Source organism: Paroedura picta, chromosome 4 (assembly GCF_049243985.1).
Source record: "Paroedura picta isolate Pp20150507F chromosome 4, Ppicta_v3.0, whole genome shotgun sequence".
Classification (NCBI taxonomy): domain Eukaryota; kingdom Metazoa; phylum Chordata; class Lepidosauria; order Squamata; family Gekkonidae; genus Paroedura; species Paroedura picta.
In genome coordinates, this window is record NC_135372.1 from 26,127,951 (window position 1) to 26,155,760 (window position 27,810).

At 47.0% G+C, this 27,810-nt stretch overlaps 1 protein-coding gene across 3 annotated transcripts in view; it reads left to right on the forward strand.

Annotated features, from left to right (window-relative positions):
* The window catches only part of AP3D1 (adaptor related protein complex 3 subunit delta 1), a 70,135-nt gene that overhangs the window by 19,610 nt on the left and 22,715 nt on the right, over positions 1-27,810 (forward strand). For 2 of the 3 annotated variants that reach the window (XM_077332011.1, XM_077332013.1), the window contains exons 2-15: positions 3,377-3,472; positions 3,892-3,972; positions 4,192-4,272; positions 4,684-4,791; positions 6,647-6,776; positions 10,528-10,667; positions 12,532-12,605; positions 16,722-16,771; positions 18,320-18,369; positions 20,105-20,153; positions 24,701-24,846; positions 25,581-25,729; positions 26,128-26,358; positions 27,193-27,669. In XM_077332011.1, the coding sequence (XP_077188126.1) occupies positions 3,377-3,472; positions 3,892-3,972; positions 4,192-4,272; positions 4,684-4,791; positions 6,647-6,776; positions 10,528-10,667; positions 12,532-12,605; positions 16,722-16,771; positions 18,320-18,369; positions 20,105-20,153; positions 24,701-24,846; positions 25,581-25,729; positions 26,128-26,358; positions 27,193-27,669 (1,862 nt within the window). The remainder of the gene's footprint in view (positions 1-3,376; positions 3,473-3,891; positions 3,973-4,191; positions 4,273-4,683; positions 4,792-6,646; positions 6,777-10,527; positions 10,668-12,531; positions 12,606-16,721; positions 16,772-18,319; positions 18,370-20,104; positions 20,154-24,700; positions 24,847-25,580; positions 25,730-26,127; positions 26,359-27,192; positions 27,670-27,810) is intronic. The other variant, XM_077332012.1, reaches the window with a different exon arrangement.

Here is a 27,810-nt window from a genome sequence, read left to right on the forward strand (position 1 = left end):
TCATGATTGAGGTGGCTTACTGTTAAAACACCGGGTTGTTAAAAACAATTTGTTGAGTATAAACAGCAAAATATCCATGACGCAGAAGCATTTTAAAAAACTGGCAGTATTCCTAATTAAAAGCCTGGGTGAAAATATGTGTTTCGGCATGGGACCAAAAAGAAGGCAAAGTAGATACTGGGTGAGCCACGAGGGGAAAGGAATTCCAGATGCAAGGAATTCGACACATGAAGCTAGTTGCCTTATATCTGAAGGAAGGGGTGCAGAGAACAGTAGTGGAGAGGCAAGTAGGGAGATAGATAGAATGAGAGGAGGCAGTCCTGCCCCTAAGTCTTTTAGCACCTGAAAAATGAGAATCAGCACTTCGAAATGCACCTGGAAACAACTCTCCCCCAATGTTGATCCATAGTCCAGTCAACTGGAGATGGTGCATGGCTCATAGCATGATAGGCTGTCATTTGGGTACCCTGGCTCCAGAGGTTAAATCTTGATCTTGGATCTGGGATTGTACATATGACCTGTGAAGATGTTTCTGGATGGAAGTGCTTCTGCCAGCGAACCTTAATCAGTTGGTGAGCTGCCTTGTTCCATATCATCAGCCTCTTCTAAGATCGTGGCTCTTATTAGGTTCTTTCCTTCATACTTGTCCCCAAGTGTCGGCAGCCTCCCTGGGGTGCACACCAGGCCCCTTCATTATCTGTCTTCCAGAAGAGGAGAAAAACTTAAAGAAAGTTGGCCATTGAATTTTTTTCTTCTCATTTGTTTCCAAGAGTGCAGGGTACGATTTTGTTTTTTAAAGAATGAGTGCTAACCTTGGTTTGGTTTGTGTGTGTTTTTTTTTAAATGAGGTTTGAGGTTGCATTTAAAAAGTACTTTGTAAATACTTGCAGGTAAATGTTGTGAGGCCTCAGTTTTTGTCCCACCTGTCTTGTTTTTAGCCATCCCTGCAGTTTGCATGGTAATATCTAGCAGCTGCTGTTGGAAAAAGCTCTTTGCCAGGCACAGTTGCAGCCTTGGAAATTGCAGTCCGTTCAACAGAGTAGCTCAGCGTGTCGTCATAGCTGCCAAGGCCTGGTGAACCAGATATGTGTCTGAAGGATTGCATGACATCTGTTTTCTCTTGCTGCTGTGTAGCCATCAAATATTTAACAGCAGGTACAATGTGTTAAGAGAGAAACCCGTGTTTTGTTCTAGGCAGTTCTTTTAGCAACCTTCCCACCCCGCACGTCAGGCAGTTGAATGGGTTTGCAGGTAGGGGCTTCCTATGGCAACCGTTCTCTGCGTTTGGTGGAGTTTTGCTTTTCTGTGTGCTCCACGCAAGACATTATGCCAAGTGATGCTCCTGCAAGGAGTGCATAAGTTTTCCGTTCCTTTTCATAATGCTCCATAGCTGCGAGAAGTTTCTCATTTGACCAAATTTATCTGTATTTGTATCAGAATGGAGGAAACTGGTTAGATAAAGAGCTGTTCAAGACACCTGTTTCTTCTTGGAAAGACCAAGGAGTAAATATTCTGTTCTCAAAATGGTTTTGCAGACCTTTTCAAGCTTTCATGACTATGAGTTTTCTCTTTCCCTTCAAAGAGCTCAGGGCAGCACGTGTATGACTCTATCCTTGCCCTCTAAGGCAGGGGTAGTCAAACTGCGGCCCTCCAGATGTCCATGGACTACAATTCCCATGAGCCTCTGCTAGCCTTTGCAGTTTGACTACCCCTGCCTAAGGTATCTAGCTTGAGAGGCAGTGGTTGATCTAAGGCAGGCTTTCTCAGCTAGGGTTTCATGAAACCCTTGGGTTTCTTGACTGCCCGGGAAGGCTTTCCCAAATGGGTGGGAGCTGATTAATTTTAAAGATATTTTATAAAATTGTTAAGCATTTATTGGGTGCTATGACCATATATGGTCATGTCGACTCACCCCCCCCTCCCAGAATGGCTAGTAGTGAGGGGAGGGGAGGGGCCCTGGATGGGAGTATCCACAGCTCTGCTTCCCAACCATATTCTGCACAGTTGCACCCCTTCTGGGGTTTCTTGAAGCCTGAAGAATGTTTCAGGGGTTTCTCATTGGTAAAAAAGTTAAGAAGGGCTGATCTAAGGTCATCTGGCTCTGTTGCCAAGCAGTTGTTGGCAGGCATGTGCCCACCTGTTCACTTCACCATGTTGGCTCTTCCATTTTGAAAAACAGCGAGTTGCATGACTGGGGATGCAACGTGATCTTGGAAGGGCCTTAGCAGGAATAGCATTTGAACTAAGAACAGAGATCTCCACTCAGGCTTGAAACTCAGTGGGTAAATGTCAGCTACTCGGCCTCTTTCAGCCTAATCAACCACATTCTGCCACATTCCTACCTTGGGTGTTGTTGGATTATTCACACTCCAAGCACAGAGAAATAACTGCATTAGCCTCTTGGAGAAGGCTTCCTGGTGTCAGCTTACCCAGAATGGTTACTCATGTGCCAGCATTGAGGAGGGGGGTGGGGGACCCTCAAGAGACAGGGTTCTTCTTTCGAAGAGAAGGTGTGCCTCTGCTTTGAATTCTTTGGAAAATGCTACCTTGAGCACATGTGCTTGGCTTTCCTTTAACTGGTTTCTGCCCTGTGGAGCACAGCCTGCTTCTTGCTTTTGTTCTGCCCTTTCTGTGAGCACCTCGTGCTCTTCTCTAGTGTGATGCGGTGAAGTCCCATGACTTGGAGCACATGGATCCTGTTAATAATGCTTTCCTGTCGAGGCCTGCAGGGAGCTGGGAAGTCCCAGGCTGCTTGGTTTGGAAAGGTGGGAGATCTAAATCCAGCTGGCTGAGTTGCTGTAAAACTATGGGACAAAGCAAGACCAAGATGCTGCAGAGATTGGTAAAGTGGTTTCTTAGTCTCTTTTGAACTCCTGCCACTGGTCTTTTCTGCTAGTCCTTTCAAGTCCTTTGCCAAAAGTCAGGCACCACTGTTGACTCCCATCCTCTCACCCCAGTACTGAACCTGCAAAGAGAACAGAGAGGTGGCCTCTCACTGAAGCCTGAGGCGGTGCATAGGAGACCAGCGCCGTGGCACTGTCCACCTTGTGTTTCGGAGATCGCTAAGGCGGCCAAACCACGCCAAAGCGCTCAACCCTAATTAGGAGCAATCAAAAGTTCCAATGGCACTTGATACAGAGAGGTATGCCTGAATGGAGAATGGAGTCAGTTGCCTATTGTGATGATGGGGGGGGGCCTGCATTTTAGTGCCTCAGAGAGAGTTACCATGGAGGATAAATCCTATTATGTTTCAACAGAGGCATTTGTAATATTTTGGTGTGTCTTGGTTACAGGACTGAAACATTGCTCTGAAATAGTGGATTTCGGGAATGTTGGCAAAACAGGAGTCTGACATCCACTCCATTTCTCCCTTTAGGCGAAGTACATTTCGCAGTGCATCGACGAGATCAAGCAAGAGCTGAAGCAGGATAACATTGCAGTGAAAGCAAATGCCGTTTGCAAGCTTACCTATGTGAGTATCTCCCTTGTGTAAGGTGAATGATTTCTGGGACACCCGCGCTAGGAATGACTTTCTTAAAATGAACCCTTAGATAGATGCTACCAGCCAGAGTGGGCAGTATTGAGTGGGGTATGCGTGTGACCCGTCTCAATTTCCTACAGTTCATGGAGAACCCACCGTTCAGTTGTGGAGTATCTGGTTTATATGCAGAGGAGTCTTGGTTCAATCCTCAGAACCCCTAGTTAAAGAATCTACAGTGTGGGGAAGGACTCTGGAAAACCCCAGTGGAGTAGGCAGGACTTGTCTCAAAGAGCCAGCTGGCTCTGCATCAGGCAGTTTTCAAAATAAAGGCTGGGTGTTGCCTGTTGACGTCCATAGGATCGTTTCTTTGGCCCTTCTTGTTTGAGATTTTTCCTTTTTATTCCCTACAGTTGCAAATGTTGGGTTATGACATCAGCTGGGCTGCCTTCAATATTATTGAAGTCATGAGTGCATCAAAATTTACCTTTAAAGTAAGTCTTCAAGTTTGGGTTGGCAAACTTCTGTTTTTTTCAAAGGTGCTTATGGCCGACTTGTATCTTCACTCTCTTCCTGACACCCCCCCCCCCATTTAATGGGGCTGTAACCTTCAGAAAAGTTGTATATAATAGTCCGCCAGACCCCTCTGTGCACAAAGATAATGTGGCTATTTCAGTCTTTGGTTCAGATTGTTCTTTTCCTTCATTGCGCAGAGGATCGGATACTTGGCCGCCTCTCAGTGCTTTCATGAAGGGACGGATGTCATCATGCTAACGACCAACCAGATCCGAAAGGTGAGTGTCTCTATTCTGGAAAAGGGAGTGCTCCATCACCAAGATGCCGCTATCCTTAGTTACTTCTGTGTAAGCCTTGCTCGTCTGGTGTGCTATCTCATCCTTGCTTTCTCTTCTCCTAACCCCTTGAGTGGCATCCTTTTCCTTCTTACCTCACTTTTGTCCCACTTTGCAAGACAACTTGTTTCTCAAAGCAGTTCTTGATTTGACTGCAAATGGGTAGGGCGGGGGACACACGGTTGATGGAGAACAATTAAGACAATCTCAGCTTTTGTTAATATTTTCACAGGCATCTGCAGTGGTGTGATGCTTGGAGTTGTTAAGCTCTGGTGCTAGATTTGAAAATTGGGTTTGCCAGGTAGACTAAAGTTCTTTTCCTTCTTTTTCTCCCCCTCCCCCTACCCCCTGTAGGATCTCAGTAGCCCTAATCAGTATGATACCGGTGTTGCTCTGACTGGTCTGTCCTGTTTTGTGACTCCAGATTTGGCTCGAGACTTGGCAAATGATATCATGACCCTGGTGAGTTGCCGGAGTGTGGCCAAGGCCCTCTTCTTTCTCTGTCGTATATGAAGCTACTTTGTTCTGAATTGGGCCCTTGGTCCATCTAAGTCAGTATTGCCTACTCAGCCTAGCAGCTGCTCTTCAGGGTCTCAGACAGAGGTGCTTCCTATCACCTACTGCCTGGTCCTTTTAACTGGAGATGCTGAGGATTGACCCTGAGACCTCCCACATGCCAAGCAGATGCTCTTCCACTGAGCCATGGTCCCACTCTGGTAATGCTTCTATTGTTCCTACTTTGGGGGGTTAAGTTGCATCTTTGGCACCTTCTAAAGGCTTTCTACCAGCCCTTCAAAGAGCACTGTCCAGAGGATACGTTTGGCTACACTCAGCAGTTATTTCAAAGGTTGACTGGGTAGGTAGGAATTGCCCCAAAAATATGCTTACATACTGATAGTGAACTGCTGTAGCTTAGTGTACTCCAGGGGGCACAAATCATGTGGAATGACAGTGAGACGGAATAGGTCTGGTCAGTGCCTCTTGGAAATTTTCAGTACCTCAAAGATCTTTTTAGAGAGCCTGTTGGGTGTGGTAGTTAAGAGTGGTAGTTAAGAGTAGTTAAGAGTGGTGAGCCGTGTTTGATTCCCCACTCCTCCACATGCAGCCAGCTGGGTGACCTTGGGCTCGCCACAGCACTGATAAAGCTGTTCTGACTGAGCAGTGATATCAGGGCTCTCTCAGCCTCACCTCCCTCACAGGGTGTCTGTTTTGGGGAGAGAAAAGGGAAGGCGACTGTAAGCCGCTTTGAGACTCCTTCGGGTAGGGAAAAGCGGCATATAAGAACCAACTCTTCTTCAGAAATATCAGGGCTCTCTCAGCCTCAGTGGGAAGAGGGAGGGAAGGCGATTGGAAGCCGCTTTGAGACTCCTTCGGGCAGTGAAAAGCGAGGTATAAAATCCAACTCTTCTTTATTTATGCTTGTATTTATTAACTGCCACTTTTGGCACAGCCGGCTTGCGGCAGCTTACGATAAAAACGATAAAACCCCATAAAACAACAGCAACATTCTCCTTTGTGCATGGGGATCTGTAGCAGAAACTGTGGAAAGGAGTCCCTCAAACCCCTGACCTGGAGAAGAAAGCAAGGCCTGCTGCTTTTACATGAGAGAAGCCCTGGTGTGGATCGTACCGATAGTCCATCTAGTCCAGCATCCTGTTTTACACAGTGTCTAATCAGATGCCCTTCGAAGATGTCATTACACAGGGGTGCAAAGACTCTCCCTGTGATTGCCCTCCTGCCAGTGACATTCAGAGGCATGTCCTCCTGTACCCAGAAGCTCCATTTATCCCTTGTGGATTTGCCTAATACACATTAAAAGCAATCAGCAGGCATCACTGCTTCCTGTGGCAGCAGTTTCACTGGTTAATTATACCCTGGAAACGTTTTCTCCCAGCCATGGTGTCATCGCCTGAACAAGCAGAGCTGTGCAGCTCATTGCGCTCTGTTTGTCCCGTGGTGTGACTGCACCACATTTCTCTGAGGGCAAGAGAGGTTATGGGTCACACTGTAGAAAGTTAATTGCACATTTAATTTTCAGAAGTCAGTTATCTGGCTGCTTACTGCTGGTGCTTTCACACAAAGGTTTTTGCCTGCTGTTTTGGACCCTTCCCTGGACAAGCAGAGCCATGCTTTTTGTCATGCCTCTCTGTATCTTATCCCCAAGTTGCTGAACCAAGCCTTGGAGAGTCATTCCTTTTGCACGACAGACTCTTACGTGTACCAGGGATGGGGGAGGTGTTGCAGGCAACCCATGGAACAAATCTTAAGACTGTGCAAGGTACGCCATTAGTTTTTTTGTCTTTTCTCCCTCTGCCAGATGTCTCACACCAAGCCTTACATCAGGAAGAAGGCAGTGTTAATCATGTACAAAGTGTTCTTGAAATACCCGGAATCTCTTCGGCCTGCATTCCCTCGCCTTAAGGAGAAACTGGAAGACCCTGATCCTGGTTAGTGAATGGACTGATATGGGAACCAGAAAGTTCTGCCTTGCATGGGGAAAGAACCAGTTGAGCGTAAAGTGTAGGGGAAGAATGGGCAGTGAAAGTTTTCTAGATGTCTGGAACTTTTGCCTGGTTTCCTTTTGCTCCTTTCCACTCTAGTGTCCAAAATCTTATCCAGATTCTCCGTTTGGATCAAAGTTGATGCAGTATTCTGTGGGTTTCCATGGGCAGCAGAGAGGTGCATGTGATTTTCATAGATTCCCCAGGACTTTGGGCTTGCCCCCATTCCCCCTAGAGAAGTGCTTCAGTAGTATTTTGAAAGTAATTGAGGAATTAAGCCCCCATGGGCAGAAATACATTCCGTCTGTAGAAATCCTCCCTGGGAATCACAGCAGCATTTGCATTCCTCATTTTTCCGGGGTCATGGACAGAGGGTAGCAAGCCGCTGACATCTCACACGCGGAGTCCCACAAGGAGTGGTCCTCTCTCAAATTCTGGGTTGTCATCAGTATGCTGATGTCACCCAGCTCTTCCTCCTTATGGATGGCTGCCCTGATTCTCCTCCAGAAGCATTAGCCAGCTGCCTGGAAGAAGTGACGAGGTGGCTCAAGCAGAGTCATCTGGAGCTCAGTCCTTCAAAGACAGAGGTCCTATAGCTAGGAAGGAAGGAACCATGTGAGGAAGTGTGTCTGCCCAACCTGGATGCTGTGCAGCTGTCAGTGGCTCACTCTGCCAGGAGACCCACTTGGCGTGATCCTGGATGCTTCCCTCTCAGTGGAGGCTCAGGTTATGAGAGTAGCACAGCGGGCATTCTACCACCTTCAGCAAACCAAACTTGCGCCCTACTTGGCCCCAGAACACCAACCACAGTGATCCATGTGACAGTCACCTCTAGACTGGACTTCTTCAACTCGCTCTACGCAGGCCTGCCCTTAGCCTTGATTCAGAAACTACAGCTGGTCCAAAATGCAGTGGCCAGGGTCCTCACAGCAACACTATGGAGGTCCCACATCTGGCCCATCCTCCATCAACTACAGTGGCTACCAGTCGAATTCTGGATCAGGCTAAAGGTTCTGGGAACCAACAAGACCATACAGGATCTGGGCCCAGTGTACCTGAGGGACTGCTGTTCTGCCTATATCCATCAAAGAGCTTTGTGCTCTGTCACCTCCAACTGGCTAGTGATTCCTGGCCCCAAGGAAGCCCGCTTGACCTCAACCAGCTAGATTCTTCTCTGTCCTGGCCCCCACCAGGTAGAACGAGCTCCCGGAGGAGATCAGGGCCCTAATGGAATTGAAACAGTTCCGCAGGGCCTGCAAAGGGGAGCTCCTCCACCAGGCATTTGGTTGAGGTTGACCCCAACCATCAACAGCCACTAGGCCCCTGAACCTCCCTCCCAAGAATCCATGCTCCTGACTTGAATAATCGTGGGCCTGTTTGATTGTTATTTGTTAAATCCTTACTCTCTTGTTGTTATAATCATGACCATTGCTGCTATTTTTATTTGATACAACAAACTGAGTTTGATGCATAGTTACTTTACTTTCCATGTGAACTGCCTTGCGCTTCAGGGGAGGCGGTATACAAATGTAATAAGTAAAAATTAATTGAATACTACAGTGCCTCCACTGGCTGGCTCCCTTGGCTGGCTCAGCAGCTGTCATCTACTGCCTGGTGCCTGGGCAGGGGCCTGAGAATGGGAATGCATTCAGCTGGATGTCGGGGCCAAATGAACGCAGTACTTACATCAGGCTTTCTGAGCCAGGATTTCATGAAACTGGTTTTTTTTTTTTTGACAGCCCTGGCAAGGTTTCCTGAATGGGTGGGTGGGGGTTAATTATATTTATATTTTAAATTCTTTAACATTTTTGGGGGGACATGACTGGCTTAAGAGGGCTGTCCTATAAACATAAAATAAAGAAATAAATATGAATATGGTCATGTTGCCCCCACCCCTCAATGGCCATTGATGGGCCTGGAGGGGGTGGGAATGGGAGGGCCCCCAGGTGGGTGTGTACAGAGCTCTGCTTCCAAGCCTTATTCTGCACCATCGCACCACTTCTGGGGTTTCTCGAAGCCTGAAGACGGTTTCAGGGGGTTCTGAACGGTAAAAAGGTTGAGAAAGGCTGGCTTAGATGCTGCTTTCAGTGTTGACCGTGGAGGGGGAGGGGGGGATGGTGTTGTTCTTCCTTGGTGAAAGACTGGACTAAACAAAGCCCTTTTCTCTGCCTTGGAGTATACACCCCCTTATGTATACACCTACTGTTTCGGTCCAGTGGCTAAAGTGTTGGGATACTCTGTTTCTGTCATGTTGGTAAGCTGAGTATCTCTTTGCATCAATCCCCCTTCTTTGTACTGTAGAAATAATTAAGAGCTTCTCTAAAGCAGTGAGCTGGCAGCAAGGCCAGAACGCAGCTCAGAAGCAGAGATTCCCAGGTGAAAGTTCTTGCACTTGAGGCGAAAGGACTGGGAGAGCTCATTTCCTGCTGTTGTTTTGGAGAGATGGTCTGTTTTTTACATATATTCTTGGTTCAGAATATATTGTGTCAGCTCACTGAGGTCAGAGAGAATAAGGAGATCAAATCTATCACTGACTATGACCATTTACTTGAAGTAACTCACTGCATCAGACCTCCTTTCCTTGCCTTCCCCAGATATCTTGGTGCTTACTTTGAGAATCCTTTTTGAGGGTCAGGACAAAGTCCACTGTGGTGTGGGGGAGCCGCAACAACAAAGAATCAAGTACAATTGCATCCCCCTCCTTTTGCTAGCAGCTTACATCAGCAGAGGAGGGAGAAGACAATGATTTCCCCTTATCACTGTAGCACCCCACAGTGTTGTGAATTTTCTTTGCAAGGCTCACCATCTCATAGAAGATTTTTGAGACAAAACGCGAGCTGCTTGAGGAAAGATCTGTTCAGCCAACACCTTTTCAGTCGGATCGAGCACATAGCTTTATCGTTCAGTTGTAAAAACAAGCCATGGCTTGCTAAAGAAACTGATGTTTAACTGGCCCTGTTTATCAGGGAGGAGGGGGCAAGAGAGATGCTGCCCCATTTATAAAACCATAAACTGGGTATGTCTGAAACCAGCTATAGAGACAGATAAAGTTGTATATTTCATAACAGTGACCTGGATTGGAATTCTACCATAAGCAGGCAAAAGTATACCTCAAGAGCTGATTCCACATGGGAGGAAAATGCCAGGAGGGCGCTCACATGGAAATGGGGCTTCTTCATGATGTCACTGCTGGACCAGCCCCCTCCCCCTTAAGTGCTCCGGGGCCAAACCCGGCAGAGGCCTACAAGTCTGAACTCCTCCCCATACTAGGGAGGCCCAGAGGGAACTAAAAATGCCCCACTCGGCTCCCCAGCACTTTGTAGTGGCGTGAGGCTGAATGGGGCACGGTGGAACCTTTCCATCACAGCGGCGTCCCCAATGGGGACACAGAAAGCAGTGAACCAGGTCCGCTGCCAAAATGTGTCCCCCCCATGGGAAGATAAGTGGTGGAGTGTGCTGTTCTGCTGCAACATACTAGTAGTGCGCCGGAGTGGCGCTACTGCTAAGGAATCACCCCAGGAGAGTGCGTTTCTTTCTCTATGCTATGCCCACCTCCCTCATTTCACCTTGACAGATGTTGCCTCACGTGTTTAACTGGTTTCTGGGGTGGTGTTGTAGTTTTGTTGTGTCCACGACCTCTTCGTTTCTTCAAGCCCACTTATTCATTGAACACCCCTCCCCCTTCTTTCTCTTCCAGGGGTCCAGTCGGCTGCTGTGAATGTTATATGTGAGCTCGCCAGGCGTAATCCAAAGAACTATCTCTCCCTCGCACCACTCTTTTTTAAGCTGATGACATCCTCCACCAACAATTGGGTCCTCATTAAAATCATCAAACTGGCAAGTCTTAGGAGGCCCGGGGGCTGGCCCTCTTTGTTAGCAGAGGGTGTGAAACGAGCAGCAGACCGGCCACTGGCAGGTGGAACGGGTGGGAAGAGAGGCAGGCAGCTTGCATAAGGAATGTATAGACGTGCCATCTGAATCAGGAAGGGTTAAAGGCTTGGGGGTGGGGGAGAGAGATGAAATGCACAGAACTGCCGAGGAAGATGCCTTCCTTGACTAGGAACTTGGCCAGTAACAGGGGCTTTGGGACCTGTGCTCACCAATAAAATCACCTATAGCAGGGGTGACTAAACTGTGGCTTACCAGATGTCCATGGACTACCCGTACCAACATGCTGGTTGGGGCTCATCGTAATAGTAGTCCATGGACATCTGGAGAACCACTGATGAGCCCTATAGGAAGGTTAGTAGCACAGGGCAAAGGGATCGAACCAGTTACTATGGCAAGCCACATTTGGTTGGCAAAGTCTGAGTCTCTCTTAATGAATATGCTTTGTACTGAATTAGACCATGAGGCCATCTAGCTTTGTACAGTTGACTCACAGCAGTTTTTCAGCATTTCTGCTACAGGCCTTCCCCAGCCTCTGCAGCCTAATTATTTTTAAACACTGGAAGTTCAGGTATTTGAACCTTGGATTTTCTGCTTGCAAAATTGTGCACTTGGCCCTTCCACAGAGGTGTGCCAGCTGACATGGAAGCCTGCCCACCCTGTCTGAGACCGAATGTCCACCTCTGAATGAAGCTCCCCAGGGCCCCCTTACTTTTGCTCACAGGCATTTGATTACCCGCAAAGCAAAGTTGTAGTGGAATCATCTATCCTTAGAGAATGTCGCATCCTCTGCATGGCTTGCCGTTTGAGCCCATGGCTCATTCCACTCCTGCAGAAGCATAGGGGTTGGGTTTTTACCCTTGCACTCTGCTCTTTCTGGGATTTTAGTTACCTGAAATCTCAAAAGGGCTGAGGTTGACTCTCTAAACAAGGGGAAGTCAAACTGCGCCCCTCCAGATGTCTACAGTCTACAATTCCCATGAGCCCCTGGGAATTGTAGTCCAAGGACATCTGGAGAGCTGCAGTTTGACTACCCCTGCTCTAAACATATAGAGAGCTCTGTGTTGGTTATGGAGATGCTAGTACAGTCTTCATTATGCTTAACTCTCAAAAACAAGCTCCGCTTAAGAACCAGAGGGAGAGATACAGTAGTTCATACATTGTTACTTCAAGAGAGACAGAGAATCTCACCAAGGTAAATTAACTAACCATGAGTTTAGGATAGGCATCATGTGCCTTGAAGAGAACACTGCGGAGCATGCTGTTAATTCCCTGCCACTGGATGTGCTCAAACAAATCCATGGTGGCAGAAGACTCTTGAGGATGCTTAGAAATGATGACTAAATGGAACCTCTGGGGGGAAAAGTAGGCTACCTCTGAGAAACCAGATAGAACAGGGAAATGCATTGACCATGCTATTCTTGTGAGCATATGAGGTTGTCCAACCTGTTTGGACAGTATTGAAACGGCAACAAAGGGGAATACTTAGGCAGCATGTACACCCACAGAGAAGGGATGGGGGAAAGGAGGGAGGGGTGCACTGTGCCTTGGGGTCCATGAAATGATTGGGAGACGCAGGTAGAGAAAATCTTCTGGAGACTTTCTTTTTGGAGGGGGAGATGTGTTTGTGGGGGGGGGGGAGGCACCTTTGGAAACAGGATTAAGTAAGGCTTCAAACTCTGGCCCAGCACAGCAACTCTTGCCTGTGTCCAGCCTGCCAGGCAGTCTGTTCCAGAGAGATTCTCCCTATAACTCTCATTGGGTAGCATATTCCTATCCTCTGACAGCTCTTCTCTATTTTTCATACTCACAGTTTGGTGCCCTCACTCCGTTGGAACCCAGGCTGGGGAAGAAACTGATAGAACCCCTGACCAACCTCATACATAGGTAAGTTGCTTGACTCGTCCCGGTTGGGTTACACCTCTCGACTCTTGTAGCGAAGCTCTGAGTCTACGGGCTGGTGCAGCCACATGCTTGCAGTTGGCCTCTAGGCATCATCTTCAGGGGCCTTTTATCTTGCTGCCATCGCCTTGAGCCAGAACACCTCAGGCAGGCCCTACAGTGCCACCTCCAGAATGCTGCTGGTGACGATGGCAGCAGGGAGACGTCTCAGTAGACGAGAGGAGAAAGGGAAAGGCAGAGCAGTTTTTCTAGGAGATTAGCGGAAGGGACCCTGCAGTGTCTGCTTTAATCCTCCTTTCTTTCTCAAACAGCCAGCGCACTCTCTTCCAATTACCTAAAGAGGGTAAAGTTCATTGCAGCACAGTCAAAGATAAAAATGTAGTGGGCTTCCAAGAAATGCAGCCAAGCAGACAGTATGTATACTTTGAACCACCCCCACCCCTCTTTCCAGTCTCCTAACCCTTCTCCCAGCATAGTCGATTAGCTGCCGGGCCCTATAGCCTACAACCTGTGAGATTCCCAGCTGATGTAAACCATGATGATCCCGTTGATTCTGCACTAGAATGATGCCTGAGGCTCAAAACCAGCTGCCCTCTGCCACCTGCATAGATGGCAGTGGAGTGGTAGGCCTTGGTGGATCTAGACTGTGGAGGACACATATCAGGCACCGCTTCCTCAAACAGCTGATTGTTGTCTGCTAAATTGTTTTAGGCATTCGCCTGTTGCAGTGCAGGCTAGCTACCACCGCTCACTAAGCCAGTGGCCCGTTGCAGACATATAATCCTTAGTTGTGCTTTGATATTAACCTTGGCTTGTAGCTGTCACCCTGGTTAAGATGCCCCAATGTGCCGTAAAGCTGGCTGACCTTCCTTTCTCTACTGGTCACGTTGCAAGAGGCTGGAAGGAAAGGCAAGGGGAAAAGTGCCTTAACCCTGGCTCGCTTGGCACAACTCTTAACCATGGTTAATGTGAAATGTGACTTTCCACTTGGAACCATAGTTTTACATTGCCAGTTGTGGCCAGTCTTTCCCCCATGGTTTCTGTTTGTAACCCTTTTGTCTGCAGTGGGCTGAACGGGGCTCAGTCCCTGCAACAGCAGAGAATGCAAGCAGAAGAAGCAAAGGTCTCAGGTCCCGTCAATAATTTAATCCTTTGAAGCTTCCTGTATTCAAGCCAACCCTTCACCTTGACTGCTAAGGAGACTCTGTGATGTTTTGGCAAACTTTTGGCCCTGTCCTAGAGCATATTATTGTCTTGTAGATATTATTGCAGGTGAAGCCAGCAGGGATTTTGCCTGGCAAGGTTTCTCATTCGCCATTGGAGATCTGATTGGGCAGCAGCTGTCACCATAGCACAAGAACCTTTATTGTGCAACTGATGGTGAACTGGGCGTGGGCAAGGCAACACTTTAAAATCTGTTTATTTAAGAGGCATCTTGTTAAGGAGAGCTTCTTCCTGGAACCTTGAAGAATTGGTATTGGGGTTATGCATAAGCTCACCCTCTGGCTCTTCTGATGGCGGCCATTTTGCATTTGTGCCCACCAATTTGTGTCAGAATTCCAAAGGTGCCCACAGATTGGAAAAGGCTTGGAGACCCCTGCCGTGCTACTTCATAGTACTGATAGAGGGTGCTTGTCCCCCCCGCTGTTTTATTTATTTATTTTTATAAGTCAGCGTACTGCTAACCCAACCTCAAGTCTTTCCTGCCTTCCTCTTTAAAAGAATGGTGCCTCTCCAGAAAGCAAAAATACTCCAGGGAGGCTAGGGCCTTAAATTTTTTGAAAAATAGTCTGATTGTTTTTCCAGCAGCAACAGTGCCGGGGGCCAAAGCTCTGCAGCAATGATAGCTTTTGATCCTTCTGGCACCACCTACTTCTCAGCCCATCTTTGGTTTGCAATAAGAGTCCAAGACCCCATGGGCTGGACTGGCAGTCCTGGGTTCCAGTGGAACACTGCCTATGTTAGGGGACAGCGGGTGCCTGTCAAACTGGGAGATACAAGAAGTTTGGCATTTCTGCTAGCACTCACCAGCATTGTCATTCTGCCTGCTTAAGTGATTTTCTAACGGTAACTGCAAGTGAAGTCTACATGTTGTCCTAGCCAGCTTGATGTAGTGGTTAAGAGCGGCAGCCGCTAATCTGAAGAGCTGCGTTCCCCTGCTCCTCCACATGCAGCCAGCTAGCTGACCCTGGGCCAGTCACAATTCCCTCAGAGCTCTCTCAGCCTCACCTGCTTCTCAGGGTGTCTGTCGTGAGGAGAGGGAAGGCAATTCTTAGCCGCATTCAACTGTGAAATGCAGGTGCAACAGAGTCAGACTGCTGCCCCCCTAGCGCCTAGAACTCCTCTCAGACCCTTACTGCCACCAAATTCCTCACTGCTCCCCTGGATCCTTCCACCACCCCCAGGTGGGCATACTGCCCACCTTGGGAGCCCCTATCTTAGAGCCACAGCAGATTCCTGTGCTGTGCAGTTGCATGGGGCACTTTCCCTTTCAGAATCTAAGATGGCAGGGGAGAAGGGTGATTACTTGAGAGAGTGGCCAGGGTGGACTGATTTGAATCAAAGTCCAGATCTCCAAGAAGAGGGGCTGACTTAAATCACACATGAAAGCATATAGGAAAACTGCCTCCTAAGTGAATCAGAACCTTGTTTCATCAAGTTCAGTATTGTCTGCTCAGACTGACATTGATTCTCTGGGGTCTCAGACTGAGGTCTTTCCCATCACCTGCCTGGTCCTTTTAACGGAGATGTCAGGGATTGAACCTGGGACCTTCTGCATGCCAAGCAGAGGGTCTTCCACTGAGCCGCAGTCCCTCCCGTAACTTTCCTAAATCAAATTTATCACTGTTGCAGATTTAATAGATCGCAAGTGCACTGATAGCATAGTGGGCTGACTTTTTTTTTTACTTCCTAGGAGGGTTATCAAAATTTTGGCATTTTGCAGTGATGGCTGCTTGAAGCTGATTAGCAGATTAAACAATCCAGGCAGTTTACTTGGGCAGGTGTAAATATTGTCAACATTGTAATAATCTCTTAAACCATATTAAATATGGCTTTTATGTAAAGCTTTGGGGCTATGTATTGTCTTATTGTAATCATAACAACAGCCCTGCAAAGTAGTTTGTTGACACCCTTGTATTGTAGGACAGGAGGGGCAGGGTCTATAGCTGAGAGGGAGACTGTGTTGTGACAGGAAGGATTTGAACCTGGGTGCTTTGTGACTCAGCTGGTTTTTATGCTGCAGTGCACCTGATTCATGTGGATCATCTCTGATCTTGAAAATCAGATCCTGGGCAAGATCCCGTGGATCCTCTCAGCCAGTGGTTCTATTTTCTTCTAGCACAAGAAATCTTCCGTGCTAGTGAAAGGGATCTCTCCCTTGGTTCATTCTTCAGTGTCAAAAAACCAGTCTCACTCCATTGGGTTTTGGCATGAGGCCTGGTTTGACAAGGCACAGTCTGCATTTAGGCTTCAAGCCTGAATCTTACTCAGTTTTATTTTATTTGCTGGTGCTTCTTCAGATTACCTGCCAAGGCAGCTCATGAACCATATCTTGAAAGTATGTTTCAAAACATGACTCATGGTATGGTTTAGCATTTGCTTTTCTTTTTTACAACGGTTGCTCAATCCAGATGTAAAGCCAAATATGGCTTGTGTGAGCAATCCTTAAGAATCAGAACTGTGTTTTGTGTTGCCGAGGTTTCAATCCAGACATGGTTCAGAGTAATTTGTCTGATTTGGGGTTTTTTCCCCATCTGCTGATCCCGTCCCACATCTCTGGAAGCACAGGCTCAGCCATCGTGGGTTTGATTTTTAAAAACATGGCTTCAATTTTAAAAGACTGTTACTGTATGCATCCAGTACATATGAGCCATGTGAAACCAATGGTTTCTTTCCCTTTTTTTTAAAGACACAGAAATAAAAAGTGTAAGTGGGGATCCAAGATATATTTGGATCAAGGTTTTTATCCACTCTGGAAAGAACATACCGCATATATAAAATGGGAGTGGGTGGGAATTGACAGTCATGGTGCTGCCCTGAACTCTTGAGAACTTCTTTATGTCTCACATGCTGATGTTTTCTTTCTCCCCTCCACCCCAGCACATCAGCCATGTCGCTCCTCTATGAATGTGTGAACACAGTGATAGCAGGTAAGGCAAAAGGCATTTGAACCCCAAGTTTCCTTTTGGGCACTGTAGAGAAAATTAAAAATTACTCATGTGGTTTTTGATGCTGCCCTTGGGTTTTTTTAATGCATCTTCTTGTGCCTTTTGTTAGTTGAGAGGGCTACTGTTACGTATGCCCCTATTTAGATGGTGCATGGTGCAGAAGCCCAGCTGTTAGAAGGCATGAACCAAGATAGGATTTATACCCTTCATGCGGGGTTAGGGATCTGGCTAACCATAGTGGAGAACCGGACATCAACCAAGCTGGACCTTTGGACATGTCCAATGGGGCTTTTCTTATGGGGAATTTGAGGACTGTGTTCGAATCTGCATGCTGTCAGGACACCTGGAGCAGGCTGTCCTTTCTGAATCCCTATTCTGACACCTGTAGAATGGGAATAATGAATGAGCTATTCCTCAACTATTCTTTTGTACACAGGAATTAATAGCTGAGCTGCAGAAGGGGGGGTGCTCTTGTATCTCAGCTGTTCGGAGATGGGAAAGGCTGCAAACATTGCTTGCCTAAGCATCAGAGAGCTTACACAACATCGTTTGAGGAGGGCTCTGCCAGAGCCTCATGCTACTCCCAAGGGAAAAGAGTACTTTACCCAGACTTGTGGAGCAGAAAGTTTTGCAATGGTGCTTTTGTCTGTGTCTCTCAATTAATGAGTTTCATAAAATAGTGAACGGCTGCCATGGCCAGTACAATGTTAGGCAAGCATGGCAATTTCGGAGCATTAATTGGTATTTTTTTTTTAAGTGAGAATGGTCAGAGTCGCTGGCCTTCCCTCCCCAATATGCAGGTTCATTTCCAGACCCTGGTTCCAGCTTTGAAGTGCAAAAGCAAATGATGGTTTACGAAGCTTGGCCATGGCCTATTCCAACTGTCTGTTGCTGCTGTTTTTAAACCAAGCAGCAGCCTGTGATGGTAGCTTGTAAGGACTGGCATTCAGGTCAGATAAGGGTTTGCAGGCTCGACCTTACAGGCTTGGCTCTGGCTCAGCAGCTCCGTCCCACACCAAAGGTTGGCATGACATTTGGATTGAGCTGCACAAAGACCAGGCCTGCACAGGAATCGAATAAGGAAGTCAAGGCGGTGGGTGGGGGTGGAAAGCTTGGCCAGTAAAAACAGTGGAGGGGGTCTTTTCTAGCATTCTGTTTGTGGTGTTTTTGTACCTGTGGTGGGACCCTCTTGAAAAGGCCTGCAGTATAAAGTAGTATGGTCCATTCTGCCACTCCATTCCCTGGGGACCTCAGAACAGATCTACAATGTCACTCGTGAAACTGCAGCCACCAAGTGTGGAAAGGTTTTGCTCCCTTCCTTTACTGATCACCTGGTAGGTCACGTGTGATGAAAGAGCAGTTGTGACTTAGGCTTCAGTCAGCTTTACAAGGCAGGGTTTCTTTTCTTTCCCATTTCAAAACCATAGCCGAGGGAGAGTCTTTTCCCTCTGTTGTGTAGACCAGCTGCTTTCAGGAATAGTTGGAGCATCTGGCTATGCATCTAAACTTGTGCTTGTTTGTCCATTTCAGTCTTGATCTCGCTATCTTCAGGGATGCCCAACCACAGTGCCAGCATCCAGGTATGAACGTTTTGCTAGCCTTCCTCTTTTACTTTGTTTGTGGCACTTTAATGCCTCTCACAGCTGGGGAAGGCATGGTCAGAAACAGCATAGGTCTGACACTCAGGTGCTGGGCAGCAAGGGGCAAGCCAGGGAAAGGAGGCAGAACTCTGAACTAGATGGATATTTTACATCTGTTTGGACCCTGTGCAATGCTTGTGCATCAAGCAGTCCCTGTTTCTTTATCATCGTCCACTGACTTTGGTTTCTCGTATTCTTGGATGGTCTGAGAAGCCAAGACAGGGTGGCAGGTCCTCTTTGATTCGTGATGCTGTAAGTCAGTGGTCCCCAACCCCTGGTCCGGAGACCGGGACCAGTCCGTGGATCAGTCGGTACCAGGCCGTGGCTCCTTCTTGTCCTCCTCCCCAGCTGCTGCCTCGGGGGCTGCCCTGCCACTCTGCCACTGGCTCACCTTTGGTGCTCTCCAACGGCCACCATGGCTGGGGCTCCCCCTCGGTGTGGCACTGCACAGCTGCGGGTGGCGGGAAGTCAGGGGCGCCGGCAGGAAAGCAAGTGGAGCAGGGTTCAGGCGGCAGCGATGTCCCTTGGCAAAAGACTACCCCCCCTTCCCGGGCCTCAGTAAAATTGTCAAGCGTTGACCGGTCCCCGGTGATAAAAAGGTTGGGGACCACTGCTGTAAGCTGTTGGGTGAGACAGGAGACCTGCAACTATTGGTGGTGAGCATAGTGGCGGAGCAGCGTTTCTCCTGCTGTGCCATAATTGCAAGCATTTCCAGACATGGAGGACGGACCTTTCAAAAAATCATGGAAATTTCATTAGTGAGGGAAAATGCCGTCAAGTCATAGCTGAGTTATGAAGACTCTGTGGGGTCTTCAAGGTAGGAGACATTCAAACGTGGTTGTATTCATTGCCTGCCTCTGCATCATGACCCTCAACTTTCTTGGTGATCTCCTGTCCAGGACCATCCTTAGCCTCCATGATCTGACAGCATAGGGTTAGCCTGGGCTGTCCCGGTCAGGGTGATGTTTCATTGCTGTGTATTAAAGTAAATGTCATTGTTTGATAACAGTTGATCTGGTTTGGGGTTTTTTATGGCTATTTTGTGGCAAGACTTAATTTATAAAAATATACAGAGAGATTGCACTGTTGAAGAGATTACAAACAGATGTACTGTGCAATGGGCAAAATTAGATATGCTTACAATAAAAATTGTTTTGCAGACAAAAACTGTCTAGCATTGTTTCCGAAAAGGAAGTTTATTGCTTTTAGAGGAATTCTCAAAGGACTCAGAAAAGAACTGTAGAATGCACAAAAGAAGATGTTTCAACCCGAAATGGATCTTTTCCAATTTACAATATTCTATGGTTCAGTGGAACCTCAAAGATACTCCCACCCTCAAATATGGTGGGATAAATTCTCTTATCAATAAAACCTTGATAAGAGATTATACCCTTAGTTTAGGTATGTTTAATATCACCATAACTCCATTGACTGTCCAAATGACTCTGAGTGATTGTTAAAGTCGTTAGTGACTTAATTTATGTCAGAACAAGTCTGTCAGTCCTTAAAATGAAAAGTAACATAGCTCTCCTTTGAAATTAGATTTGCTATAACTAGCACTAATATCAAACTTGCTCACTTAAAGGATTTTTTCTTTTTTGCTGTACAGTGAATATTCTAAATATATTTGGCTAGTAGTTTTGTGGGAGACTAACCTTTCACGTTCTCCTTGCAGCTGTGTGTGCAGAAGCTGAGGATCCTCATAGAAGATTCAGATCAGAACTGTGAGTCCACAACTTCGTGGGAGTGGGTTTGCAGTGGGGCAGTTCAGATCCTGGGGAAGACTGCGCTCTAAATAAAGCCCTGTTTTTCCATGGTATTAACTCTTTCACAGGAAGGGGTGCAGATCTGTGCATGGTTCTGAAGACCCTTTCCTTAGCCAGTCTATTCCTTGATGGAGCTTCGGTTAATTGCTTGTCACCAGTGTTGAACTTTTCGTTTATTATGGTCAAAAGACCAGCAGAATCCGATCTACAGCTAGACATACCGACGAGACAGTTTTTAAAGTATATATACAGTGAAAAAAAACAGTTGAGAAATATGGTGCATTAAACCAGCACTATATGGTAGACTCTGGAGGCGACACAGAACCTTGCAATTGTGTCCAAGGTTCCAGGCTCAAGGTAAGCTAGAAGAAAGAAAGTGTGTCATTCCACCAGTCTTCCAGAATTTTAAGGATAGGCAGAACAAAAGTGTATCTGAAGTCATTGTAAAATGGGCAGTGCAGCTGTTTTCAACTTCCTTAGTAGCCACTGGGGCATAAACACGAGGGACTGTATGAATGGTCACTGTACTTGATCATATTTGGACTTGGATCCTCCTGAAACCGCTGACTGACCCTAATTTTCTGTTTTCTTCCCTTCCCCTTAGCAAGCCAAGCATCACTGGGGGTAGGCCATTTGTGTTTGGGGGCTGAAGTGAGAAGGGTAATCCAGTGATACTACCCCTGTTCCCTCACTACGACGTTACCAGGATCCAGCCCTTTGAGCTTTGCATAGAAATGTCACATGAAATATCTGTGTGAATAGGGTTCAGTGTGATAGACACTTGTAAACAGAAACACTGAAGATCTCTCATGGAGAAGAGATACTCTTGGCTAGGAATATAGATGAGAATATAAAACAGGTCAGAGAATCATTGGATATTAACGAGAGAGGCAAGAAAGATGTGGTTGCTTGGCAAACACTTCCTCTTTCCTGGCCAGGAATTTGGCTATAAATATATTTCCTAAGGTTTTGTTTTTATTTATGAAACTCTCTATTTTATATGGGAGGAAGGCTGAACAGGGCCCATTCCCTGCAGCAGCAGATGATGCAAGCAGAAGAACAAGTTCCAGTCAGTCGTTTAATCCCTTAAAACATTCCATATTCAAGCAAACCCTTCATTTTGACTGCTAAGGAGTTTCTGTGATGTCCTGTTGTAGAGCATATTATTGGCTTGCCTAGGCTAGTATGGTTCCCCCCCCCCCCCCCCCCCCCGTCCTCCTCCAAGGAGCTTAGGGCTCTTTGCCTTCTGGCTTTTATCACCAAAGGCCTGTGGGGTTAGATTACTTTAAATGAGTGCCTCTGTCTCTGTCTCTGTCTCTGTCTCTGTCTCTCTCTCTCTCTCTCTCTCTCTCTCTCTCCACACACACACACACACATACCCTCTCAATGCTCATACAGTAGGCTTTGTGGAAGCATCAAAAGCCGAGTCCTTGACCTGGAAGGTAACCCAGTTCTCTCCTACAGCTGTGGGGTGGAGGATGGCAGGCAATCTAGCCTTTGGGAGTATTCTGAGAAGCTTCCAAGGAACTGCTGTGGTTTTGCTATGATTGGATGACTCCCATGGCTGGGGAGCTAAGACCATTTCATATAGAAAAGTATTAAAATGTCCTGCGAGTTTTCCAAATACAGTGTTGCATGATAAGCCAGCCAGAGTTGCAGAATTGGCAAAATAATTGATACCCACAATTATAACTGAACGATGTGCAGGGCCTTGTTTTGGTTCCCAAGGTCAAATACACTGTCTGCAAGATCTAACTCAGAAATACGGGGCTAATTAAAATGTGTCGTGGTTATCCCCATCATTTTTTATAATGAACGAATAAAAAATAGTGGAGCTATTTTAAAATGCAGAATAAGTTGTTGACCTTGGAAGATCCATTTATGAACACGAGGCTTTCAGTCATAACCCATTCCTCTCTTGGTATGATCAATGAAGACATATTTAGTGTGTTTGCTTTTCAAAGTACATATGGAAATTTGATGCAGAGGCCGTTTGAAGCAGTCGTTGGTAACAGTATTTTAAAAGGGTGAATTGCTTCTCTTTATTCAGCACGGTGGAATCCCTAACTTGTTACACTATTTGAAACAAAGACAATGAGAGGATTCTTGAGAGGAGAATAAACATGCTAGCAGCTGCCAAGATATTCATAGCTGCAAACTGGGGGATATGGAGGGCCTGCCAAGGTCAGAATCAGTTAGTAAAATCTGGTGTGACGAATGATCTAATTTGTGCCCAGCCTAGAGATTTGCACTGAACTCAAGTCTTGGACATCTTTTCTCGTTAGCATAACCAGCTGCAGAACCCCCAAATTAGATCTGCTTTAAGACCTACTCTCTAAGACATGGGTAGTCAAACCGCGGCCCTCCAGATGTCCATGGACTACAATACCCATGAGCCCCTGCCAGCGAATGCTGGCAGGGGCTCATGGGTGTTGTAGTCCATGGACATCTGGAGGGCCGCAGTTTGACTGCCCCTGCTCTAAGAGACAATTGAAGCACTATGAAATTTTCAGCTTTGTGTCTTTTGTCAACAGAATAAGCAGGGAACTTCTTTGAGCTAATAATTGTATTTAAAATTAGTAAACACAGCGAGTCGTCACTGTATATAAATGACCAAATAACAATCAATACATCATAAGCAGGCTTACTTACATCATAGGGATTCCAATAAACACAGTGCCCTTGATAGACAAAAATAATACTTTCAACTGGCCAAACGTCCTGCATTCAACAAAGAGATTTCCCTGCAAGTTTTCTTATTGAAAGCAGTCAGCTAAAACCTCACAGTTATAAGGCTAAAAGCAGCACCTGTTCATAATTGTAAAGAGCAATAAATCTCCTTCTTCAGCTATAATAGTGAGCTGTCAGGTTGAGAGGCTGTCCTGTAGTTTTCCTTCTGAAACTTTAAGAATACATAATTAGCATGAACACGAGGTCGGTAAAATGAGTACCCAGCTTGCTGGGGGGTAAACAGTAATGACTGGGGAAGGCACTGGCAAACCACCCCGTATTGAGTCTGCCAAGTAAATGCTAGAGGGCGTCACCCCAAGGGTCAGACATGACTCGGTGCTTGCACAGGGGATACCTTTACCTTTACCTGCTCCTGGAAAGTAAGCTTGGTGACTCAGTTAAATTCTTATGCCTGCTCTGTATTTGTAGAATGGTATTCAGATTCTTTTAGAAGGTATTCAGATTCTAAACTCCAAGGTGGGGTTTGTCTATATATGTTTTCAGGGTCATCAGTAAATAATGGTGAATCTAATCAGATTTCTCACTGTTGAAAGGGGGAGGAGATCTTCTTTGATACTGAAAAGGCTATGCTGGAGGTCACGGGCGCTGTAGGTAAAAAAGACAAATAGGCTGATTCCACACATTGGACTGGGGCATTTATTTTTATTTTGAAGGAAGGTGGGATTGCATGGAACTCAATCCCACCTTCCTGCAAAATAACGCCCCCCCCCCCCCCCCCCGTGTAGTGGAACTATTCCGTCACCGCTTTGTTTCCCGGTGGGGACACAGTAAACTGCGGAGCTTTATGTTTGCAACAATTCTCCTGACACCATCCAACATATCTTACTGGATTGTCCCTTGTTCATTGTCCAGCGAAGGCACATTATACCTTTTATACCAAAATGGAGAAACCATTCAAGAGACCTGATCTGCCAATTTTTATTGAGTCTTAAGGATGCCGATGTCACTTTTATTATGGCTGAATTTCTGTCTTCAGTTTTTAAATTTAAACTGACTGATGTATCTTGACTATCTTTGTTTATCTTGCTAATCTGCTTTAAGCCAATAAAGGTATTGTGTGTGTGCTTGCAACACCACACTGCCGGTGGCCCGGAGCAGCTGCCATCATGCAGAATGAGCCATAGTGAGGGCTACACTGGGAAATGGGAAGATTGAATGTAAAAAGCCATCTAGATCCAGCCTGATGTCTATCTTAAAAAATAGCAAAGATTATGTCAGCTTTTTCTACCTGCTTATAGTCTGCTGACTGAGAAACCATTGTATGTTTCTGATAAAAGTTGGATCTTATCTGTCCCACAAGTGCATCTGCTTCAATACATCTGCCGATCTTTAATGTGCCACAAGATGCACTTTTGTATCCCCCACTCCTGCTGGAAATCTTCCTTTATTCCTCCTTATCTTTGTAGCATGAGGACCAGAAACCTGTCTCTTAACCAACAGGATTCTCAAGCACCTGAAAGTATTGCCTATCCTAATTCTCCTCTAGTTCATTGCATGTGCAATTCACATGACAGGAAGAGTGCTTGCCTTGGAGAAACGGGGTATTCTAGCCAGACATTCAAAGGGAGAATTGATGGAAACAGTTGACGTGAGGTTGCTGCAGAGCCTGCCAAGGCCCAGGCTCCCGGTATCCACTAATGAATATCTGCCTTGGGCTGCCAGTGTCTCTGTCTGTTGTTGGGTAAGAAGAAAGGTCAGCCGCGCACAATGCCGCTGTGTTTGTGACCCCGCTCTGTTGTGTCTTCCCTCCCCAGTAAAGTATTTGGGGCTGCTGGCGATGTCCAAAATCCTGAAAACACACCCCAAGTCCGTCCAGTCTCACAAGGATCTCATCCTGCAGTGCTTGGACGACAAGGACGAGTCCATCCGCCTCCGCGCCTTAGATCTTCTCTATGGGATGGTGCGTTGCCTTGACATCCTTCTCATCCTAGCCATTTGGCTTACCTTCTTGGTTTGCCTTCCCTCGTTGCCGGTGGAAATGGGAAGACTGCAGCACCATTGCCATATCCTGCATCAGGCTCTCAGTGTTGTCTGCTCGCACTGGCAGCAGATCGCCATCAATCACTACCTTGTCCTTTTTAACCAGGGATTGAGCCTGGGGCCTTCCTCATGCAAAGCAGAGACTGTACCACCAAGACCTAGCCCATATCCAGATGCCTGGCGTGCACCACCAATGCTGGACTCTCCAAGTGTGAGGGCCAGGCCACCATGTGCCAGGGGAGATCAGTGTGGTACAGCACATCTCTGATAGAACAGCAGATGGCTGCTCGTGTGCACACCTTCAATCATGTCTTTGCAGTAATAAGAGCTGGAAGCTTGGTTTCTAAAACTGAAGCCTTGTACCCAGAGGGTTAGACACCTTCCAGCCCCTTCCAGACACCTTCTCCATGCCCCTTGTTCTGGCTTTGGAGATTTCTGCAGTTATTGCTCACACGTGCATGAATTGGATAGAAGCCTACCCCCTTCAATATAAACTGAAGCTCCTGAGAAATTGAATTCTGTGCTTTTCCTGCAATCCCAGGGTGCGCATTCTTTGGCCTGCCACCGCCTCCCACCCAGGGGTGGTGGAGAGCACTGCAAGCGAGTGAACTCTTGTGCCTGATATCTACCTTGTGCCTCATGCTTTTGTCCCAGGTGTCAAAAAAGAACCTGATGGAGATAGTGAAGAAGCTAATGATCCATGTGGATAAAGCCGAAGGGACGACCTACAGGGATGAGCTGCTGACCAAAATCATTGATATATGTAGCCAGTCGAATTACCAGTACATCACCAACTTTGAATGGTCTGTAGTCAGTGGTCCTTGTGTGTATGTGGGGGGGGGGGGAGAACTGCTCAGGAAAAGGACTGGTGCTTTAAAACAACTTCATCCCTTGCTGCCTCACAACTGGGGATGCCCTCCTTGAAAAATTCCCTCAAAGGATAGAGGGGCAGGATCCGAGAAAACTTAAAAGAGGGGGAGACCTAGAAGGTGGTCGCAGGGCCATCAGAGGAGGCTTGGGGGAGGGAAAGTTGTCCAAGGAAAAAGGGGAAACATCTTGCCAACAGAGTGTATCTACTCTTTGGAAACCACCAGCTAGATGTTTGGGTCTTGTAGGCCTCTTTCCCCACTTGTCTTGTCAACCAGTCCCTCTGTCTTCTCCACATGTATGATGGGTCTGTTCCCTTCTCTGCCTGCTCCAGGTACATCAGCATTCTGGTGGAGCTGACCCGGCTGGAGGGCACCCGGCATGGGCACCTCATCGCCTCCCAGATGCTGGACGTGGCCATCCGAGTGAAGGCCATCCGCAAGTTTGCCGTGTCGCAGATGGCTATGCTCCTGGACAATGCCCACCTGCTGGCTAGCAACACCCAGCGGAACGGGATCTGCGAGGTGCTGTATGCTGCCGCCTGGATATGCGGGGAGTTCTCCGAGTAAGTGCATCAATGCCGTGCAACAGTGAAAAAGGGCTTGACATCCTGGTGGGGAGAAGACTGAGTTCTCTTTTGTTGACCTGCATGGTCAGGGGGAGCCCACTTTTCCCCACTTCTGAAGGTGTTTTAGTGAGAAGTCAACATGTGCTTACACTCAAAGTGTGGACTAATCAAAACAAGAAGCACCTCTGTGGTGATTTCTCAGTTAGCATTGATGAGAAGTGAGGAGGAGGGAGGAGATGTAAAAAAGTCCAGGAAACCCAAGCCAGCGGGGTAGCAGCAATACCCATTCTAATCTTGCTAGATTCAAGTCCAGTAGCACCTTCGAGAGCCCAACAAGATTTTGGGGGTATGAGTTTTCAAGAATCAACGCTCCCTTCATCAGAAATAAGTAGGAATGGCATTCCATGAATCTTATATCCCATTCTGAAGATGACAGAGGCATTTCAAAGAAAACTCAGAATGCACAGGTACATATCTCCTCTGTTCTCATCAAACCGATTTACATTTTGTACTGTACCCCTGCATCCGTCCTTTTTAGATAACTGGCTAAAGGAGCTTTGACTCTCGAAAGATTTTCCATGAAAATCTTGCTGGTCTATAAGGTGCTCCTAGAATTGAATCTAGCAGTTCTTCTACAGATTGATGTGGCTGCCCTCTGTAACATTCCTCTCTTGTTTGTGTTATCCCCAAAACGGGGGACTCTGAAGGCATCTTTGCTTGGGGGCCACGGGCTCGGATGTTTGTTTTCCATGTTATGGTTTGTGTGTTGCACACAGTCCCCGGCTCTGGTTGTGCACTCCCTGGGCCCTCTAAGCTCCCTCTTCTTCTCAGGCACCTTGAGGAGCCACACCAGACCCTGGAAGCCATGCTGCGGCCAAAGGTCACCACCCTCCCTGGCCACATCCAAGCGGTTTATGTCCAAAACATGGTGAAGCTTTACGCCTCGATCCTGCATCAAAAGGAGCAAGCTGGCCAGAAGGAGGAGGCTCAGGAGACCACCCAGATGATGATCGATCGCTTGCCTCAGTTTGTGCAGAGTGCTGACCTTGAAGTGCAAGAGAGGGTAACGAGTCGTTCCAAGAGCTTTCCAGACCGAAAGGCCCATATTTTGAAGGGTCTCGTGTTGCAACTTGACCCCCTTCTCCTCTCTTTTGCTTCACAGGCTTCTTGCATCCTGCATCTAATGAAATACATTCACAAGCTTCAGTTAAAAGAGGTGCCGGTGGCTGAGGAAGTGATCGCCCTGTTTGCTGGGGAGCTGAACCCCGTGGCTCCCAAAGCCCAGAAGAAAGTTCCAGTTCCGGAAGGGTAAGACTCCCGCCGTTCAGCACCAGAATATTAGCTTTAGATCACAGTGATGTGGTGTGATGGCCCAGGGCATACATGTAAAGATAAAGGTATTACAATCAGTGTGAATTCCATCATGGTACATAAATTAACAAAGACAAT